The sequence below is a fragment of the Leptodactylus fuscus genome, chromosome 7, assembly GCF_031893055.1.
Source record: "Leptodactylus fuscus isolate aLepFus1 chromosome 7, aLepFus1.hap2, whole genome shotgun sequence".
In the NCBI taxonomy this organism is placed as follows: domain Eukaryota; kingdom Metazoa; phylum Chordata; class Amphibia; order Anura; family Leptodactylidae; genus Leptodactylus; species Leptodactylus fuscus.
In genome coordinates this window covers 112,293,093-112,315,053 of record NC_134271.1, presented here as the reverse complement: position 1 = coordinate 112,315,053, position 21,961 = coordinate 112,293,093, and the positions used below count along the sequence as shown (strand labels likewise).

At 41.3% G+C, this 21,961-nt stretch overlaps 1 protein-coding gene across 1 annotated transcript in view; it reads left to right on the top strand.

Moving 5' to 3' along the window:
• Nucleotides 1-21,961, top strand: part of STARD9 (StAR related lipid transfer domain containing 9) — a 130,014-nt gene that overhangs the window by 97,099 nt on the left and 10,954 nt on the right. Inside the window, exons 19-25 of the mRNA XM_075282833.1 lie at nucleotides 2,279-2,361; nucleotides 4,467-4,570; nucleotides 8,697-8,884; nucleotides 9,627-10,113; nucleotides 11,917-14,542; nucleotides 14,720-19,845; nucleotides 20,619-20,816. Coding sequence (XP_075138934.1) covers nucleotides 2,279-2,361; nucleotides 4,467-4,570; nucleotides 8,697-8,884; nucleotides 9,627-10,113; nucleotides 11,917-14,542; nucleotides 14,720-19,845; nucleotides 20,619-20,816 — 8,812 coding nt within the window. The remainder of the gene's footprint in view (nucleotides 1-2,278; nucleotides 2,362-4,466; nucleotides 4,571-8,696; nucleotides 8,885-9,626; nucleotides 10,114-11,916; nucleotides 14,543-14,719; nucleotides 19,846-20,618; nucleotides 20,817-21,961) is intronic.

Sequence of the window (21,961 nt, the reverse complement as noted above, 5' to 3'; positions counted from 1 at the left end):
AAATCCACTATTCGTCTAAAATGGAGGTCACCTGATTTCGGCAGCCAATGACTTTTTCCAATTTTTTTCAATGCCCCCAGTGTCGTAGTTCCTGTCCCACCTCCCCTGCGCTGTTATTGGTGCAAAAAAGGCGCCAGGGAAGGTGGGAGGGGAATCGAATTTTGGCGCACTTTACCACGCGGTGTTCGATTCGAACATGGCGAACACCCTGATATCCGATCGAACATGTGTTCGATAGAACACTGTTCGCTCATCTCTAGTTGTGACCCGTTCTACATTTCCCACTGTTTGTTTCATGGTGGCCATGCAATGTAATTACAGCCTTATCCTATATAACTGAATGGGTCTTTATAAGTGAATTGGTGGTGTCTTTTCTCTTTAAAATCTGGCCACCCATTCAAAAGATATGACCCTGAACACTTATATGCACTAGCTCTTATTCTCCGAGTGGGTTGGAACGTTTTTAGTTTCTCAGACAAAGGTTCACACCCACTTGGAGAATCGGCTACTTCTGGGATCGGCTACTTCTGGGGATTTACCATTTTGTGCTTGGTAACAGATCCTATATAAAAGGAGTCTGTCAAGTCCAACATGCTTCCCAAACCAAGAATAGCACCGCATAGGTGTCTTTTAAAAGGCGCAAAAATACACCTATATGGCCACAAATTAATGAAGCAATACCAAAATAGTCATGTTTTTATGGGTTTGCATATCTTCTTGGAAGTACATCAGAGATGGTCCAATTTACCAGACTTATCCACATACAGTTACAAGTCCTGCAGATCTCTAGATTCTTTGCCCCTTTAGCTGTGATTGAAATTTTCTGCCTTTCTTTTTTCTCTAAAGCCCCTTTCACAGCACCATTATTGGTTTGGGGATAGTTTGGACTATTTTTCTCTTTGTGGAAACTAGGGGTTTCTCTAAGGGTAAGTTCACACAGCGTTTTTTTGCAGATGGATTTTGAGGTGGAAAAAATGTTTCCCACCTCTCCCTTCCATTTCAGTGGGAGTCAGGAAAAGATGTTTGTTTTTTTTCTCTAGCAGATTTTTCTGCTAGAAACAAAAAGAGGTGTCATGTCTAGCATTTTTTTTTCTGGTTCACATTCATTTTAATGGGATTTGATAGGCAGAATCTGACTGAAGACAGGTCATTACTCTTCTTTTTTTTCCACCTGTATATATAAAAAAAACAAAAAAAAAACAAAAAACCTCTCTGTGAACTTACCCTTAGGCTAAGGCCTTACGTTGTTGAAACGCAGCTTTTTTTTGTTGTTGCAGATTTTGCTGTGGTTTTTTAAGCCAAAGCCAGGAGTGGATTAAGCAGAAGGGAGAAGTATAAGAACTTCCTATATATTTCCCATTGCTTTTGTAGCCACTCCTGGCTTTGGCTAAAAAAAAATGCACTGCAGAATCTCCAACAAAATCATTTGGATTTCTGTAACATGGGGCCTCAGCCTTAGCCAGGATCTCTCTTGTGTATATCAAGCAGAAGTGATAGTTTCCAGTTCTATTTATGGCTTACTGTTTTCCAAAGAGAGCAAGTAGAAACTACTTCTCTTCATTGGGAAATCCATGAATAGCACAGTTAAAAGGACGAGAAAATAGAAAACAACCAGAAACATTGTTAAATGTCCCCGGTGAATATTTTGATTGGCATTTGATATTTGCAATATGTCCAGGAACTATACTGTATGGAAAAACATTGGCTACCAAGCTGTTTGCTATCAAAGGTTTCCACAAAAACACAATCTAAGTCATTTTTATGTATATACAACTGTGGTTTATAGTCTGGTTGATGTATAACATAAATGTAGAGAAAAACGGGATGTGAATAGATCCAGTCACTTATGTTGTCGCTATTCTGTTGGCTATTACTATGAAAATAAAAATGAATTGCAGACCATAAAGTAAAATGTTCTGTTCATTTGGCCTGTTCAGATGTTTCTCCCCAGTGCTGAGCCTGGAGCCTCCCCTACAATTTGTCAGAAGACAGAAATCACAGCAGTAATTTGTACGGATATTCTTCATTAATCCCAGTTTAGTGAGCACTCTAGGAATTACTACCAGCCCCGTCCTGCCAAGTGTCACCGCTTTTGCCAAGGAAGTGGGAAGAGGAACATATTCACCCAGTATACTAATTATTATGTAGGCTTTAAGAGTGAACTGCCAGCAGTACTGTGCAATTGTTACTAGACTTCATCTAAAATCCACCCAGTGCACTCTATGCAGTAGAGTAACACATGATGTGTCATGAAATGATCAAAAACCTTCTTTTCTAGGAGCCGTCATTGTTTTAGGAAAATCTCATAGATTTCGATTCAACCACCCAGCGGAGGCCGCAGTGCTGAGGCAGATGAGATCTGTAAGTTTTATTGAATGCTTTAGTCGATCACAAAGCTCTGCAAATTCATCAAAGCAGTTTCATGATATTTATTGCTATTTTTTTTTGTGTGGTCCAAATAGCACCAGGTTATTCCTAAAAGGAGTTACAATATGTTGGACTACCAAATTCAGGATATCCCATCATTATTAAATCAGTGGGTGCCTGACTGTGGGTACCACTGCGGAGCAGCAATGGTCACAGTTTCACTCTTCTAATACCATCTGTACTTGGTTTTACAGCGTACGCTAGATTCACAATAGCATTCGGGTTTCTGTTCATGGAGTCTGCTTGGGGACCCCACAAATGGAAACCTAATCTGCCTAAAAAAGTGATTGCCCATGGAAACCTGCAGACCCCATAGACTATAATGGGGTCCTCCTGGTTTCCGCCTAAAAAGGGTGGAAAACGTGCTTGGGTTCTGATCAGGGTATAATACTAATCTAATGTGGACGGCCTGTCTTAATGATTGGCTATCCTAAGTCTAAGTTCACACGAGAATTACGTGTGGCATAATTAGGTCCGGAAAAAAAAACGCTTCCTAATTAGGAAGCGATTTTTGGACCTTGAGGCGTTTTTTGGGCAGTTTTTGCTAAAATCCGCTTCAGATAACACCAGGCGGTATTTCGCTCCCAGTCAGTGAATGGACCGTAAAAAACCACATCACAGTTTTTTGTTGCGGTTTTTGCCAAAAACCGCAACACGGTTTCCGCCTCCCATTCACTTTTTTATGGACTTCCTGAGGTGGAATCCACCTCAAGAAAGGTCATGTTGCTTCTTTTTTCTGCTAGTGGTAACATGCTGCTAGCGAAAAAAGAACGCTAGCAGTCTCCATAGACCACCATTGTTAAGGGGCGGATTATGACGTGGATTCCGTGCCATAATCCGCCCCCTCTGTGCCCGTGTGAACGGGTCCTAAGACTTTTAATTTGGTACTTGTTTGGCAATGATGCAAACAAGCAACATCTAAAATTATATCAGTGGCAAAGTTGTTATGTTACCTGTGACTTCAGGTCTCAGCCGGTAACATCACCAATAGATTTGTCACAGTAGTGACATCGGTTCTATGAATTAAATGTTGTCATTTGGAATGTCATGTTTATGTAGTTATGGTAATACCACTGCATTTTGTGGATTCTCAGTAATGACCTCACCAAAGCTTACCAAAATAAGTGATGCCATTTGGAAGGTTGCTTTTAAATACAGTGACTTGGTTAAAATATGGTGAAATCACCTCTTTTTTAAATAAGTAGATTATTATTTACACCTCGCCTTTACTTCTACCATGTGTAGCCCCCACGTTCTGGTCTGTGTTACCTAGTGACAGTACTTGTTTGTCAGTTTCAGTTGATCATGTTATTCCCGTTTGGTGGGGTCCATCTTCTGGGATCTCTGATCGCAGTGTACCATGTAGCACTGTACTCTAACAAATGTACTCTAAATACCGAACAAAAATTCTGCGTGTTTACCTAATGCCACCGATCACATTTGTACTTAAAGTGTTACCATTTTAACAAACTTCAGACATGTCATAGTGATAGGTCAGAAGTTTTAATCTGTGGGGCTCTGGGACTTACACCTATTGCTAAAATAAAAGGGCAGAGGTCAGATGAGAGCCATAACCTTTTGTGTCTGTCCGGCTCTCCTCCTACAGACAATAATGGAGTATATCTTCTTACACCCCTTGTTGGTCTGTTTCTCTGTTATTCCTCCTAAAGCTTCTAAATGAAGTGACACCTAGGTCTTCTCAGTTGAGGTCAAGTATGGTTATTGTGTGGGAAAGGCAAGTATTTAGTAGAATAGACCTATCAGGAGAGAAGACAATGGTCTCTGTAATTTACATCAGAGTGTGTTATTACCTTGGTAAATGTAACTCATAAGGTTTATGTAATGGCAGTCGATGCTTTCATTCATCATGATGGCATCTGTAATGTAATATTGATCATGTAATTTAATATACTAATGGCTTTTATTAAAGTCACAAGTTGGTGCAGAACAGGCCGATTACTTCTATATATACTATCCTGTATTGCTAACTCACATGTAACTATTTCAATGACCGCTGATACTGGTTGTTCTTTCTACAGGACAGTCAGGCATCTTTTGTAAGCGATTGTTCTCTGGACTGGCTGGACCTGTCTGGAGACTTCTCCTCCTCTTCTAAAGGGAACTCTCTCATCTTAAACACCAGGTACTGTCAATGTCTTCTATGGTAAATAGAATAATTAAAACTTCAATACATTGACGGAACAAATGGTACATTTTATTTCTTATGTTTTGAATGTAATCTTATGAACATAAATGTAATAGATTATAAGTATATGCTAAGAATATAATGGCCGCCACCATAACCTTAGCAGTGCAGTACCTTGTGCCTCAGATAGCTGAGTACAGCCCCTCCATCAGTTGCATTGAAGTGAATGGAGCGGCTGATCACATACTGTCTTGGGTTGTATAACATTCACTTCCCTCACTGAAATAAACTTGCACACTCAGCCAAGGTCAAGGGAAAAAGCTATTCCTTTGTTGCCTCCTTGTAGCAGTATAATGTATTCCTTACAGTGCATTAATAAAAATATTCGGTCACCTTTAAGTACCATGACACTAATCTCCCCCTAAAAATCCTGTGCCTCCAGTATCTTCCTTATCCTCACCTTGCAATGCATTTAGTCTTTAACCGCCATCTAGTATTTGTTTTATTGCCTACAGTGTGTTGAATGCCGCTTTGCTTTTTTCTGCTTGCTACCTTTGTTATAATTGACTTTCACAGCGAGAAGTAATGCATCCTGTCATTGCCTCAGCACAGACTCATTTCGTTTTATGGAGCTGCTATAGTAACTGAGAGCTGCATTATGCTACGGTACACTATAGCCAGCCAAACCCCTGCACTAGTCTGGGCGGTCCCCGGCATGAGAGGTGGAGCGTAGACTGTCAGTGTAGTCTCCTTGCTACAAATGTGTTTGTAAGGAGATGTTTCCTGTACGTAAGCCTCCATAGGATATCATCTCCTACAAGGTTACACCGATAATGTGTTACATTATCATTTCTTTTTCTCTGCAAACATGGAGGAGGCATAACCCAGAAGAAGGTAAGATCTATTCATTTCTATGTTTTTCATGAACATTTTCCTGAAATGGTCTGTAATGGTCTATTACACTATTATCTGTCTGTTCCTGTTATAGTGGAAAGTGAATGTTTGCTGTTTAATATATGTCATTGAGACAAGGCAGCAAACCATGACTGGTTACTGTGACCAGCAGTATGAATGCATTTCTATAAGGAAATGACTCTAAATGTAGTTGTTTGTACCATTTGTGCAATGGTCTAGTGCGTAAGCGTAAGATTGCCATTGTAGTCTTTCTTTACAAATCATTACTTGTATCCAATCTGTCACTTTAATCATTGACATGGATTAACCTGAAACATATGTGCAGCTTATAGACTTTGTGCCCAGTGAGTAAGCTATACATAGCCTTCACTTTGTTGTATTACGTCACTTTATGTCATGCTGATGTCTGTCTGTATAATCTAAAATGTGTCATTGGTTTATATAGTGAGCTAGCTGAATCTGTAGTGGTTACATCATTGTATAATTCTCATATGACACCTCCTGCTTATAATACTGCTAAATTCTAGTATGATATGGCCACCACATGTAAGGACCTAGTACCAAATGCTACGCTTATAGCTATACCAAGTACCTGTGTACCTGCATAATACAGTATAGTGGATGCTATGAAAGACTACTGTTCTACTCAGTCATTGTGTGGCACATGCACAAGGTGATCTTTGACTTTAAGGATAAATCCCCAGGTAGCACGCTGCAGGAAAAAAGCCCCACGCTGTGGGAAAAACAACAGCAGATACACATCATGGTTTTTCCTACTTTTATATTTCAGAATTGCTTTGATAATTGATGAATTGTATTCATGATATTGTGTGAGCTGCTGCTATCTGGTGTGGATAATATATATCTCTATCTATCTATCTATCTATCTATCTATCTATCTATCTATCTATCTATCTATCTATCCTGCCTGGCCAAAAAAAGAGTTGCGAGTGTTAATATGTAGTTGGGCCACCATGAGCACGAATAACAGCACGCATCCGTCTCGGCATGGAGTCTATAATGTTCTGTAGTGTAGACTCAGGGATTTTGATCCAATTCCCCGGACACGACCATCAGTCTGGAACAATGTGAAACGTGATTCATCTGACCACATGACCTTATCCACTGCTCTAGAGTCCAATCCTAGTTTTTTAATTCCAGCAGTTTCCATCCACATAAAACATTACCAGTTTGGGGCTATATTGGAAATTGTAAAGCTGGGTTCACATCTGTGCCAGACTCCATTACAGAGACTGCCGAAAATCAGCGGAGAGAAAAGTCCTGCATGGAGGACTTTTTTCCTCGTCCCTTTCAGTTTTGAAATGGTGGACCCCATTATAGTCAATGGGGGTCTGCTGGTCTCCATGGCTAACCAAAGTTTTAGCGCTTCGACTCCCTGTCATTTGAGTCCCTGGCGGACCTGAACAACGGAGACCTTGGCACTAGCGTGAAACTAGTGCAAGCAGTACATGTTATTGTAGAAAATGCATTTTATCATAGCTAAATCTATAAGCAGAGTCAGAATGAAGTTCTATGTGAACTATAAATAGGAGTCTGTAACACAAAATATACTGTTATTTGTTACACAATTGTATCCTGTGACACAGATTAGTATAGCCACTCGTGTGGTAAAGTGGTATATCTTTGCTCAGGGGTGTAAATTGTGGGGATGCAGGGGATGCAGTTGCATTGGGGCCCAGGAGCCTTAGGGGGCCCATAAGCACTGGTGCAGTATTGAGATTGCAGCTTCCATCTGGCCCACAGAGACCCACAGATTACCCGAACCACACAAAGGTGGATTAAACTCCTTAGCTCCAGAAGCCATCGCTATCAAGAATTCTCTGTAGGCATGAGGAAGGGGGCCCCGGACAAATAATTGCATTGGGGCCCACATTACTTTAGTTACACCACTGTATTTGCTTATACTGTGTGTATGTGTGTATATTGAAGAAGTCATGCTGGTTTCATCCACATGTCTGATTGTAATTTGTACCTTCCAATTTTAGTTGCTTTATTTTGACAATTGTATTTGCCAGTTCTTTGCCTCTACATCATGAATCACGGACAACAAACACATTTCACATAATTTATGGTCAAGATCTATTTACTGTTACACTAGTCATATTATATATCATATGATATCATTCACAGTGATTTCTGTGACATGTATCACCAGTGGAAAATCTCCATTGTATTATAGTATCTAGTACTGCAGGGAAGGTAACTGGAGTGATTCTGCTAGCTGCAGTGTGATTTCCTATCTTTGGGTGCATTCACACTGAGTAAACGCTAGCTTATTCTGAACGTAAAACACGTTCAGAATAAGCGGCGTCTAAAGCAGCTCCATTCATTTCTATGGGAGCGGGGATACGAGCGCTCCCCATAGAAATGAATGGGCTGCTTCTTTCACTCCGTGCAGTCCCATTGAAGTGAATGGGGAGTGCCGGCGTATACGGCAAGCTCTGCTCATGCCGGAGCGTACACGCCGGCACTTCCCATTCACTTCAATGGGACTGCACGGAGTGAAAGAAGCAGCCCATTCATTTCTATGGGGAGCGCTCGTATCCCCGCTCCCATAGAAATGAATGGAGCTGCTTTAGACGCCGCTTATTCTGAACGTGTTTTACGTTCAGAATAAGCTAGCGTTTACTCAGTGTGAATGCACCCTTTCAGTTCTTCAGTCATGTGATGTGTTCTTATGTCTGTAATCCAAAATTTTCTATCACCTTCTCATTTTGGTGTCACCGATTGCTGTAATACATAGAGCAGTGATTTATGTTCACCTTGATACTCTGTCATCTTCCTCGTCCAGATCATCTCAGTTTCTCTGTACCAGACTGCCAAGAATGACTTGCAGTTTTCATGTATTTCTGTGGTCACCCAAAGACAGGATTCCAGGTGCTGGGAAAAACATATTTTTGTAAACATTGAATTTTAGGACTAGAACTATACTATAATTCTATATCATTGTAGACATTAGATTACAATCAGGAATCGGTGACATATGTGAGCACCAATCCCTCTTCAATGACTGCTTACACCCCACTTGGCCATCCCTAAGTTTGCCCTTAATCCTGTACAACCCCTTTAAGTATAGATGTGACTCCTTCATTGCTTGAAACTTCCCTTTTATGCTATTTGGGCTCTGAATAGCTGCATTGTGTTTCATTATATAGTAATGTAACTTTTCTATGTTTCTTTCATCTAGTGATGCAGAACCCCCATCTGAGGAGCATCAACAAGGGTTAAGAGAATTAGACGCAACTTATAGGAAGCAGATAGAAAAGCAGCAGCAGTACGTGGAAGATCTGAAAAGTCAGATCCAGACAGCCCAGGTGAAGGGAGAGAAGGAGCTGGATCAAGAGCAGTCTCTTATCAATCAGCAAATCCAAGAATGTAAGTAGTGAGATATTCAGAATTATTTCTAGATTGACTGAAACATTAAGACCTTTGATTACGGTATAAAGGTTATAATATTTTTTAGCTAGGTTTTTTTGGCCTTTGATGGAGACATAGTGTAATATACATCAGTCTTGTAGGTAATAATGATGTAGTCAGTCTGTCATGGAGAGTTCTAAGAGTCTTACATTTTTTTAGGATGTTTGTTGTAGTGTTTGGCCAGTACATTGTTTTACCACCGTGGCCATTTGTGCTATGGGAGTGAAGGGGAGTTTAATAGCAAAAACTGGATCCTTACTATCCTGTTCTCTCTTAATAGCAGCGTATCTCTCTGCAGGACAGAGGGTTTGGGCAGGTTGAAATTTAGTTCAACAAACTTGACCCTTCTTTCCCCATTACCTGCCATCTGGAGAGTCAGGACACCCCCCCCCCCCCCCCCATACACAGAAATCAGAAGATTTAGCCAATGTTAATCTAATGATTAGGTCTTGTAGACCAGACTAGAACACGGTCACTGATAGAAGAAGTAATGAAATTTTATTGACAGGCACAGACAGGAAATCATGATTTGTAATAGAAGGGGTGCCACACAGAAAAATCTCTAATTTACATAGCAAATGCCTGTTATGTATTATATTATGACTTCAGATGCTGTGTTTGAGTGCATGATGTGTTTATTATGTGTATATGTAGTTATATAGAGAATATACATTATACATCTTTGTGTATCTTGTCTCAGATCAACAGTGGCTTATAAAAGAGAAGGAGCGTGTAAATACTTTGTGCCAACAAAAAAGAGAATCCTCTTCTCAGACTGAACCAAAGACTTATGTGGAGGTTGAGGTTCAGAACTGTGTACAGACTGACATCCAGCCATCACTGGAAGAACAAGAAGGGAAGAAGCTGGTGCAGCTGGAGCTCCTGCGAAAATGCTCCCTACGTAGGGCTGAGCGAAACATCCGGAGGAAAAGAGTTAAACTTCAGCTAGAGAGAATTGTTAAGAAACAAAAACTTTTAGAGGCCAAGAGAACTCTCCAGCAGCTGCAGGCAGCTTGTTGGCTCAGTAATGACCTAGTAAAACCAACTCTTCTCCATGTTCCAAAGGTACAAGAGACCTCTGTTAGCTCCACAGCTTTGCATAGGAGTAGTAGTTCTCCTTCTGGATTCTCATCCTACAGAAGATGCTCATTGCCTTGGACCTTACAAACGCTTCCTGATTCCTATAGGTAGGTCCTGACTACCATTAGTATATATATATTTTCACCAGCATTTATTAGGATTTTGATTATAGTCAATGTTGTACAAACATATTTACCACTTTAAAGGGACTCAATCATTAAAATGCAATTTTTTCTCCCTAATACGTAGGAATAGCCTTAAGAAAGGCTATTCTTCTCCTACCTTTAGAAGTCTTCTCGACACCGCAGTTTGGTAGAAATCCCGGTTTTCTTCTGTATGCAAATGAGTTATCTTGCAGCACTGAGAGCGGTCCCTAGTGCTTAAATTTCAATGGGGACGTCCCCAATGCTTCGAGAGAACTCTTCAGCGCCACCTCTGTCTTCGCATAGAAGGTCTCTCCCCACGTCGTCTTCCGGCGCTGGCTTCAAACTTCTAGGCATGCGCACTCGGCTCTACCATTGGGCCTTGGGCAGAGCCGATTGCGCATGCCCGTGGCCATTTTCTTGTGGCTGCTTACACAATAAACTGGCGTAAGCGGCCATTTTTTTGTGGCTGCTTACACAGTAAGCTGGGGTAAGTGGCCACAAGAAAATGGCCATGGACATGCACAATCGGCTCTGCCCAAGGCCTACTGCGCATGCCTAGAAGTTTGAAGCCAGCGCCGGAAGAAGATACAGGGAGAAGCCATTCCAGGCGAAGATAGAGGCAGCGCTGGAGAGTTCTCTTGCAGCATTGGAGACGCCCCCAGTACTATTTGAGTGCGGGGGACTGCCCCCAGTGCTGCGAGAGAACTCATTTGCTTATAGAAGAAATACAGGATTTCTACCGAATGGCGGCACGGAGAAGACATCTAAAGGTAGGAGAAGAATAGCCTTTCTTAAGGCTATTCCGACGTGTGATCGAGAAAAAATGGGATTTTAAAGATTGAATCCCTTTAAGGTGTCCCTTTCTTACGCTTTCACAAAAGACATGTTCTGTATATTCCACCATATAATGGTCCCTCATGCTGCTATAAAGTACAATACCCCAATATAATGGCTTCTTATGCCCCTTATATTATACAATGCCTCTATATCCTATCCCTTTATGTCTGCTCCCTTTACAGTGTTTGCAGGGAGTGAATGGTCAGTGTAGATTTTATTCTCACCTACCTCTTAGCTCCCCTGACTTCCACCCCCTCTCTGCTGTGTCATTGGTACAATTAAACAATTATAGGGATACCACCCACTTGGTAAATCTGAACTAATATACATATAATCTTCTAGGGGCCGTATCTTTGAATGGGTAGTCAGATTTTAATAATAAAAATGTCAGATTGTTCAGAATAAGCAAGACTCAAATTATGTAAGTAATATAGTATTCTGTACTTGGGGACATATTCTCTTTAAAGAAAAAAGTTAAGAATAATACTATTCAGTCTCTATACGTAATAGTAAAATAGTTATTATTATTGTTTATTTATATAGCACCAGTAATTCCATGGTGCTTTACATTCAGAGGTTTACATACAGTACACAAAATATACAAACAAATATAATACTAACAGTGATCGACACAGTGGGATAGAGGGTCCTGTCCGCACTTTTATTTTTCTGATCGACTGACCTTTCAATGAGGCATGTCACAGGAAAGCAGCATTGATTTGCCACAGTTTGGAGATTTAACATGTGTCTATTAAATCAAATAGGACGGTAAAATAGTCCCAGACCCCTGTTGGGCCTGTCTTTCACTGACAACATCACATTTGGCATATAAGAATCATTTTTGGGTTTTTTTCTTTTTGTCATATTCTATTACATTTATTGAAGTTTATATTCTTATTTCTAACAATACTGTGTTATATCTTTCAGTGCTGTGCTGAAAAGGAAATGTAAATCGGAACTGGCTGACACTACCAAGGCTGAAGATGTTAGAAACCCTTTACGAAGTATATCCATAGATTGTCTTCTTAATTCTTTTGGTCATCCAGGAAGCAATGAAGAGTTGGAATGTAATCTTCTCGATATAGGTACCAAAAATCTACAATTTGGTGAAGAACAAAGAGCTGACTTTCTTATAAAACAAATCAGTGCTGGCGCTGCTCTTTTCTCAAGTGATCCACAGATGAACAAAAAACGACAAAAAATGGATAAACCTAGAGGTGGGTCTAAAGGGTCTTCCAATAGCTTAACAGCTGAACAACCAAAGAAAAGAAACATACGGGCAACGGTACCTGTAGGAACCAGGGACACTAAAACTAAGCCATTAAAAAGTCCTTCTCCTTTGACTGTTGGCCCTAAAAAGTGCACAGTACAAGAAAAGAGCAAAACAAGCCCAAAAGGTGATACAGGAAAATTACTATTGCAAAAATCTGTAAAACAATCACAACTATCACCCAGTCAAGCAAAGCCACCTTCGGGAGAGTCAACGTTAAAATCCAAACCAGCTAGAAACAACATGGCTTCTCTAAAACCGAATCCTCAAAGGAAGCCTGCGGAGCAAACTAGTAAGACGCCATCATCTGTTGACACCATTTCCAAGATGAATAACAGACGTGGGGGAAACCAGACTAGTGACAGGAGCAGGATAAGCACTGAAAGACTCAATAGGGTACTCCTAAAATCAAATAATCCACCGCTAGGAGACTGTAAGAAGGACGACCATACTGATTCCTCAGATAGCGAAAGTTTCTATTCAATTGATTCTCTTTCTTCTGCTTATGCCAGTGCCTTATCTGAACAACTGAGACAGGAGGAATTACAGAGGCACAAAACTCATACTGGCCACAAGGATTCAGACAGCGAAGACAGCCAGATGTCACAAGACTCTCTTGCAGAAAAAGATAAGAGGAGAGAGAAACACAATAAGAGAAGATGTAACAAATACAAGACTATTGGAGCAACATCCACTCCTACTACATCTTTTCATAAAGATGGCAATTCTTTCCCTTTAGTTACAACCGGATCAGTCACAACTGGATTGACAAAGACCTTCTCTCTAGATAGCTTAGCTGATGCAGAAGATGTTCTCGAGGCAGATTCATCTGAAGAACTTCCAGCTGAGATCTTTTGGAAGCTTCAAAGCCCCAGGAATTTGATTGTGAATGAAGATCAAAATAAGGAAAACATTGCTGTAGCTAGAGAAGATGACGGCTTGGACCTCAGTAATTCCTTTTACCTCAAGGTGAATGATGTCCCTGATTACTGTAATGTCACTTTTCATGCCACAACTGAGAACCAATCTGCTGCTCTTATAGATGAATGTAATGGGAAAGCTCAGGCAAACTCTTGTCCTTATAACAGCACTTGTAGTTCATCTGGATTATCAAGTCAAACAGATACTTTGAAGCAAGATGAAAATACTGTACATGAAGATGCTTTGTCTCCAGTCTGCGCTCCAATATTGGAGTCTCAAATTAGAGAGGGTGAGATGAACCATTTATGTACTAATGATAACATTTATGAAACTGCAACTAAACCATTTCCAAGTCAGCTTGAAGCTCCACATATAAAATCTGTGCAATATAAGTGTGTCCCGTCCGTTCCACATACAGAAACCCCAGACAGATCAGAAAATACATATACCGGTAAAGAAAGTGATACCGTACAAGGGAAAAATGGTCACGAGTATTGTCCATCTGATTGTAACCCTTTGGATGAGAAATGCTCCTCTGATGTCAATTCTCCTTGTTCTAGCCAAAATAATTCACTTAATATTCAGGAGTCATCATCTGATCTAACAAAAAACAAGAGAAAAAAAAGTTATTCAGAAAGTAAAGACGACATCGCAACCTCTTCAGAAACACCACTAACCTGCACTATAACAGTACCTTTAAGGGAGAAAATTCAGGGAGAAGACAAGCAGTCGAATACAAAAAGTTTATCTAGACTGGTATCTTCGATAAATAACAATGAGGTAGTAAAAAAACTCTGCTCTAAAGAGCCGCATGAAATCTCCCTTGTGCGTGAAATGGAGAGAAGTGAAGGTAATGAGATAATAAAATTGCCTTCAAACCAAGAAAGCTCGCATCTTAATACAACCGCAAAACCCATCAGTGAGAATATAAATGATGTCATGTCCATGTCTTCCCATGCTCAGCTTGAGAACCTGACTGATAAACAGCTGTACACTTCTCCCTTGTGTCAAGAGTCTGTCATGTCTGAACCTCTGTGTTGTGAATCAATCCAAAAGCAGAGTAAAGAAGATAATCCACTTATGGACTATGATTCTGATGGCGTCCAAGTGTTATCTCAAAGCCAAAGGAACACAGTGGAGCGGGATATAAATGCTAACAAGGATATGGCAACTGAGAAACCCACAAATCCAGTACAAGAAAGAGAAATAATAAGTGAAGATAATAATGATCAATTGTCTATTCAAAAACATGACCGCAGTGAACACGGGGAAACCATTAGCACTGGATATAGTAACAGTATGGCCGCTGAGAGCACATTGGACAAAAACTTGTCTGCATTGGAAAACAAAACTTGCTCTACCGTCCCCTTACCAGCCCACCATAGTTCCCTTCCCAAACATATAGACAGCCTTACAATATCATATGTTCCATCTTCTCAACAAAGCAATGTAAAAGACAAACATATACAGTCTAAAAGTCAAAATTTTGTACCAGATTCTTCTATCAACGAGCCCAAAATACACGTAAAACCCAATGAGCTAGCACAGTCCCTTTGCCACAAATCTGAAAAAGCTGCTTCGATGCCCGCAGACCCTCCTCCTGTCACAAAGCCCACTGACCATCTGTACAGTGATGACGGCATCAAAGTTGCAGCAGAATACAGTAGTGTTACATTACACAAAAATGGTGAGGATGTATGTTTTACAATACAAGATGATGGCTGTTTAGATGAGAATTATCACAAGGCTGACATTGCAGAAAACTCTTCCGGCATGCAATCTATAGTGGTCACGCATTCCTCCGAAAACCCTGGTACTGTCATGTGTGGCATTAGATCGAAATCGGAAGATTTTTCTAAACCTGATGACTCAGAACACACAAAAAATTACAAAGACAAAGCGTGTTCATCAGCAAATGAAAGGACTTTACCATTAAACAATATGGCTTCCAGGACCAACGGTGAATCACAATATACATCAGCAAAGACTTGTTTCATTGGCAAACCTGAAGGATCTCCTGAAAGTCAGAATACAATTGAAACAAGCTATTTGCTAAACTCTGAGTGTGTTGGCAAGAAAAGCCAAAGAAACAATGAAGTTTTACCCAAAGACTATTCTAAGGAGTTGGAGCTTTCTCTTGAAACAAACCAGGGCGCGAGTGCGGATGATATAATGACTACACACAACCATTTGGTTACTGGTTTGGAGGTTTCCAAGCAGGTCTGCACCTCCTCCAAAATGAATACTCCCCCTTCCAACAGGGTTTTGTCTACATATGACAATATACAATCGCACATTTCAATGGAAGAAAATCCAAAAATGCCATTTAAAACCTATCAATCTTGCCTAATTGGAAATATTCCATTAAAACGTGCAAAATTAAGAAAGTTCAAGGATATTAATAGTAATGATGAGGTCTTGTGTAGAAATGACTTCAGCAGCACAATGGATTTTCCTCTAGCAAGTGATCATTATAAATTTTCCAGAGGGCCTGAAAATAGTAAAACACTAGAAAATACTGTGGAGAGTTCACCCAGCGGTACACGGCCAGTGAGAGATGCTTCTGCCAATCGCTGTGTTTTACAAGATATGAGTGGTACATGTCAACCCCTTCCATATTATGAGGCGAAAATGCAGAATGAATCATTTTGTAAAGTCAATTATAGGGCTGAAAATCTCAATCCAGCTATGTTTTCTGACCATAGGGACAATTCAGCAGAAATGTTCACTTCTAAACAGCCTGGCTTGAATATTGGCTTGGGTTTGGTAAAAGACACTACCATTATAGATGATGTTTTGGAGGTCAAAAGCAGGCATTGTTCCACAAGTCATAAATGTACTGAAGAAGAAAGACAGGGCTATAACCCCCAACATGGAGAGCAAAAGCATAGTTCATACAGGACAAGAGGCTGCGGTAGTGTCATCCAGAGTGCGGGCATAAATACTGGTTTCTCAATGCCAAATCAATATGGCGGGTCTCAAAACGACACAGATCTGAACAGCATTACATCTAATGAGGGTAACGTTAGTAACTGCAGCTACTTGCAAAGTAGATCTGAGGACACTGGTGAACGTCTTAATAGTGATATATGTAATGGCGTCAGAACACCAGACAATTTAGTGCAACAAAATGCACAGAAGTATGAAGATGGATTAACAACCAATGAAGGTGAATTCAATAAAAGAAGAATAAGAGATACCTGCCTACATGATTGTAGCTCTGCTCCCTCAATATCTGCAGAGGAATACACCAATTTAAAGTCCAAAGATACATACAATTTATCAAGTACTATAGCATTTCCTCCTCCTCAGTCTGACACACTGCGGGGTACAACCTCGGACTATGTAAAAGAAACTGTGCGTCCACGAGATCAGAATGAAGCATGCATGAGCAAAAGCAACAGTGCGGATCCCGAAATAGTGGCTTTGTTCAAGGATAATAGATCTTCTAGATGCAGCATGGAAGAGGAAAAATATCAGCCAATTTTTAGTTCATCTCCACATGGTATATCTGATGATGAAGTCAATGGAGAACATAGCGAGGCCATGACATCCAACTGCATTGAAAACACAAAGCCCTGTAAAGTAGAATGTGAATTTAAGCTGCTTGGCTACCAGAATATACCACTGCTTGGCCACAGCAACAGAGTAAGTGACAGAGCGACTTGTGCTGTAGAAGATAATGATTCCTCTGTAGGCGCTGGAGACATTGCAAGTAGTGGGCGCGAGGAAAAGTGTCTGATGACAACAGGAATCTGTGGCGTATGGTCTCCAGATCTAAGTGAGTCCACTGACATGTCTTCTAGTGACACAGATACTTCCAAGTATTTGATTTTAAAGAATGTCCCTGGCTTGCAAAACCACCAAGTGGATGCAATACCGGAGGGCAAATCATATTCCCCGATGAGTAAGGATGTTGAGGACATGTCTCAGTCAGCTCAATTTAATGAAGTAATGTCACCATGCACTGACAACATTGACACTCCGTCCCCTGAATATCCCAATATCCTGGAGCAAATGGATTCCACAGAGTCTAATATGAATGAAATTTCCAGTGAGCTGCCTGCGATATCAATAACTCCCTCCCCTGGTAGATCAAATTTTCATGGAAAGTTTAGGACTGAACACGTCAATTCAAAGATCAAGCCTAATGTAGAAGATCATTTTACCCAGACTGTCCAATCACCGTATCCTGTAACAGTCAACAGCATTGTAATGGAGGGTGTAGGCAAGAAAACGTATTTATTGAGTAAACCACCAGATGAACACCCCAACAATTTAATTCCCAAGCCTTCAAGTCAAGCAGAGAAGCCGGCAGATATAATAGACAATACGGAAGGCCTTCACTTTTCCTCTAGTGACATTAATCCTTTTGTCCATTCTTGGCAGCAAGATGACAGTCTCAAACCGGGATGGAGGAACTGCACGTTCAACAGCGCTAGTGATGTATCCAGTGCGAAATTCAGAGAACAGGCTGATAAACTGATCCGATGCTCCAGTGTGGATGAAGGGCTCAATAGTCACAATTCTCCCTTTCATTCTCATCTTAGCTCATATGCAAATGCTAAAATGGTATCTAGCACCACCAGCAGTCTTGGAAGAAATGATTCCAGACCAGATGTAACTTCACTGGATGATTCTCAGGAACTTTTGTCTGATGAATCTGCCATCCTAAGTACAGGAAACCGAGCAGAGTTTACAGGGATGTCGGGCTTACAGACAAAATTAGAAGACTACTCACAGTTGGATGAAATAATATTTTTATATACATCAGAGTCAGAGAGTTATATTGAACCTGTAAAGCGAGTATCTGGGGAACAGGGTACACATGTTAAACATAAGCATCGGAAAACCTCTAAGCACCAGAGGAACCATACAGACATATCGTCCTCGAGGCAGATAAGGAATAGAAATGTATGCCAGAGACCTGCATCTTGGTCAAGCGTGCAGAGCATGTCCTTACATTTATCACAGCTCTTGCAAGAAACCTCAGAATTGCTAGGAAATCTCTCAAAACATAATCCTGAAAATTTAAGTAAGGATACCATCAAGATGCAAAGAGATTTTGAAGAGCAGATTCTAAAAAGATCCGTGAGAGACTCGTCCACTCAGACCTCTGTGGACAGGGGTATTCAGACTGATGCACACATGGCCAACAACGCACACAACCATACAGGGGAGCACAGTCATTTCCTAAACTCCTCAGGAATAAATGTTATAGTTAAAGTGCTGGGAACAGAGTCTTTGACTCATATTCCTCAAAACACTGGTTTGACAGAACAAAACAGCAGCAAAGTGGCTAAAACACGAACACAAAGTCTACCAAACCTATATGAGTATGAGCCTCGCAAACCATTGGAGCGTGTTTTGTCTCCATCACCACAAGTTCGAGCATCCACTCCATTCTTAACTGGCTTTCAGGACATGTCATCCACAACTTTCTCATATTCTTCCTCAAAAAGTTCTTCTATTTCCACCAAGGAGAATAAATGTGCAGAGGATACAGTCGTAAACAGTCCTTCTTCCAGTGTGGTTGACGCCACAGGATATCGCACCAGTTATCATGAGAGAAACGCAATGGTGGATAGAGCCTCATCCCCGATTCTAACCGTGAAAGCTAGCAAGAAATTTCACCATAAACTTATACCTGATAATCACTTAAATAATCAGAATTTTGCTAAAATTCTTCGTAGCAGAAAGCGAAAAGAGCGCGAGCTGCGAGATCTACAGCTGAACAGTTCGCAAACTGAAACGGACAGTGAATCTACCGCAGGCAATGAGTGTGAAGCAACACGTAGCAGCTCATTGAGGGAAAACACCAAAAAAAGAGTTTCGACTGCTAAATTCCAGAGATTCGTGAGTGAAGGTTGCATTTTACGAGACACACGCTCTTCATTTACCAACCAGTCCAGTAGCAACTCTGAGGTTACAGGAAAACGATATGGCGAAGATTATTTTATCTCCACACATAGGGAGAAGGCCCCGCACCCCTGGGAGCACTTGCAGTCACTACAAAACCTCTCTCTTATGTCACAGCCTCTAACAGGCAGAGATGGGCAAATCCCAAAACAAAGCCTAAAAGACTTTGGTAGTGATAAGAATGATCTTGGCAGTTTTACCTTCACATCCAATAACACGAACATTAAAAACAAAAGCCATCCCTATTCACCTTCACAGATGAGCGCTCTAGGCTTGCACTTACAAGAAGATGGATTATCCATTGTAGAAAGTGAGTGTAATACAGACCTTCTCCTTGGTCAGGAGCCAGCCTTCAGAAGCAGCGACAAACCACGCAGTTATGCATTGCAGGATCTACCCATGCACAATAAATTCAGCAATTGGTCAGGAGTTCAGTGCAGTGCAGCTAGAAATGGGATGGTGAGCAGCAGTCCTAATCTGAATGTGAGTGCAAGTCCTACTAAGACCGAAGCATCTCAGGAAGTGCTTGACAGCAGATCTCAGGAGATTGAGAGGCTGCAGAGAGAACGGGCCGAGGTCTTGTCTGCGATACACTTAGAAATGAATCCGCTGCCTCTTACTGTTCAACTTGCAGAAGCCAAACTGAGCTATGGCATTGGAGAAACTGATGCACTTCTGAGGGTCCTACAAACCGGAAAGATGGATCCCCAGGATACAGTATCCATAAAGAAACAGCTGTATGAAAGGTAAGGGCAAACACAATCCTACTTGGAATCATTTAAATACAATTATTAATAAATTCACAAACTACAGTATCTATTATATACAAGTCTACAGGCCTGTGATTAAGCTGAAAATCAGTTATTATCGAGAAGTATGTGAACTCTCAATACGTAAGCTAAATAAATAAAGTTCCATGCACATGGCTATGGCGTCTTTGGGTGCATTCACACTACTGATACGCTGACTGATTCTGAACGTTAACACACATTCAGAATCAGTGCATATAAAGCAGATCCCGTTCATTTCAATGGGAGCCGGCATACGAGCTCTCCACATTGAAATGAATGGGCTGCCTATTTCTCTACGAGCGCTCCCATTGAAGTGAATGGGAAGCTCTCAGGTGTACGGCTAGCTGTGTGAAGGGGCCCGGCGCTCGGCTCAGTCCGAGCCGTACACACGAGCGCTTCCCATTCACTTCAATGGGAGCGCTCGCAGAGAAATAGGCAGCCCATTCATTTCAATGTGGAGAGCTCGTATGCTGGCTCCCATTGAAATGAACGGGATCTGCTTTATACGTGCTAATTCTGAACGTGTTTTAACGTTCAGAATCAGTCAGCGTATCAGTAGTGTGAATGCACCCTTTAGTGAGATAGAATATTTGGATATTACTACCTGCAAAAGAGGGTTAAACATATAAACTAAATATAAACTACGAATAATTATTCATTATACCGCATAGTGCGCAAATATTGAGAAGTAAAATGTCTTAATGGATTTGTCTTTTTCCTCCCTGCAGGCACTTGAAAGTGATAGAAAACTTGAGGAAGGAAAGAGAGGATAGGCTTCAGATTTTTAGAAGGAGTCGAAGTCTCAGTCCCCAGAAACAGCTGAGCGCTTCCCAGACCTCTCTGACATCCTTGAGGGAGTGCGACCTGCCCAGCCGCCGTAGAGAATACCTGCAGCAGCTCCGGAGGGATGTGGTTGATAATACCAGGTTAGAGGACATTTAATGTCTGCTGAAAAGGACCTCAGCTATATTTTGCTTTTAAACTGTGCATAGAAACTATAGTTATTGTTTTTTTTTCTCTATAAACTCACAAAAATATACTAGGGTTGAGGGGATATCGTCACTCCATAGGGAGAGAACCACCATTTAGGTGTGTGGAGTCTTATTAAGCATATTCTTCCCGTGTTCCTTTGCACAGTGGAGCGCTCATGGCATAATAAGACTCCACACACCTAAATGGTGGTTCTCTCCCTATGGAGTGACGATATCCCCTCAACCCTGTCTAAGCGTCTCACCTCTGCCACATCAGTCCTCTGTGCGCCAAGCTGATGAGATGCAAATACATTGAAACGGCTGTCCTTGGATGAGGGTCTGTATCTGGTAAAATCCCAACATCATTGCAAACAAAGGCCTCTGAGAAGGTCGGCATGATGTTAAAGGAAGCGCCCTTTATTGGATGTCTTGACTGAGACTCTGTCTTCCTAATTACATCATGGAAGATAGACTTGCACATTCTCAGTCAGCGCCCTCTATTGGTGTATATACTTGAGGCACTGGCATCCTAATTGCATCATGGAAGTCAGATTTGCATATTCTTCCCATAAACATATACTAGACAGTCAGTACATTCAGTAGACTCACTACTACAACTAGAGTATAGGTGCCTATAGACATAACATTATCTTCAGGGTATAGCCAGTATTAGTCCAATATTTGATAATAATTACAGAATATTAGTAAATCTGTCTGTTGAACTTTCTAAGATTTAGAATGGATTAGACAGTCGTATAAGGGCTCGTTCACACATGAGCCCAGGGGAGGTTTTTGACAGCGGATTTCACGTCAAAAACCTCCCCTTACAATGGTGGTCTATGCAGACCGCTAGGCTTCTTTTTCCCGCTAGCGGCGGGCTGCTGCTAGCGGAGAAAAGAAGCGACCTGCTCTATCTTCAGGTGGAAGCCGCGCGGGTTGAGCCGCGCGGCTTCCGCCCCCGGCAGCACCCTCCTATGTCGGCTCATTCATTTGAGCCGACAGCGGAGGGGAAAGCCGCGACTGCGATGGTCGCGGCAGGCGGGTTTTGACCAGAGAGAAACGTCTCTCTCGGTGTCAAAATCCGCGCGGGCAGTTCACGT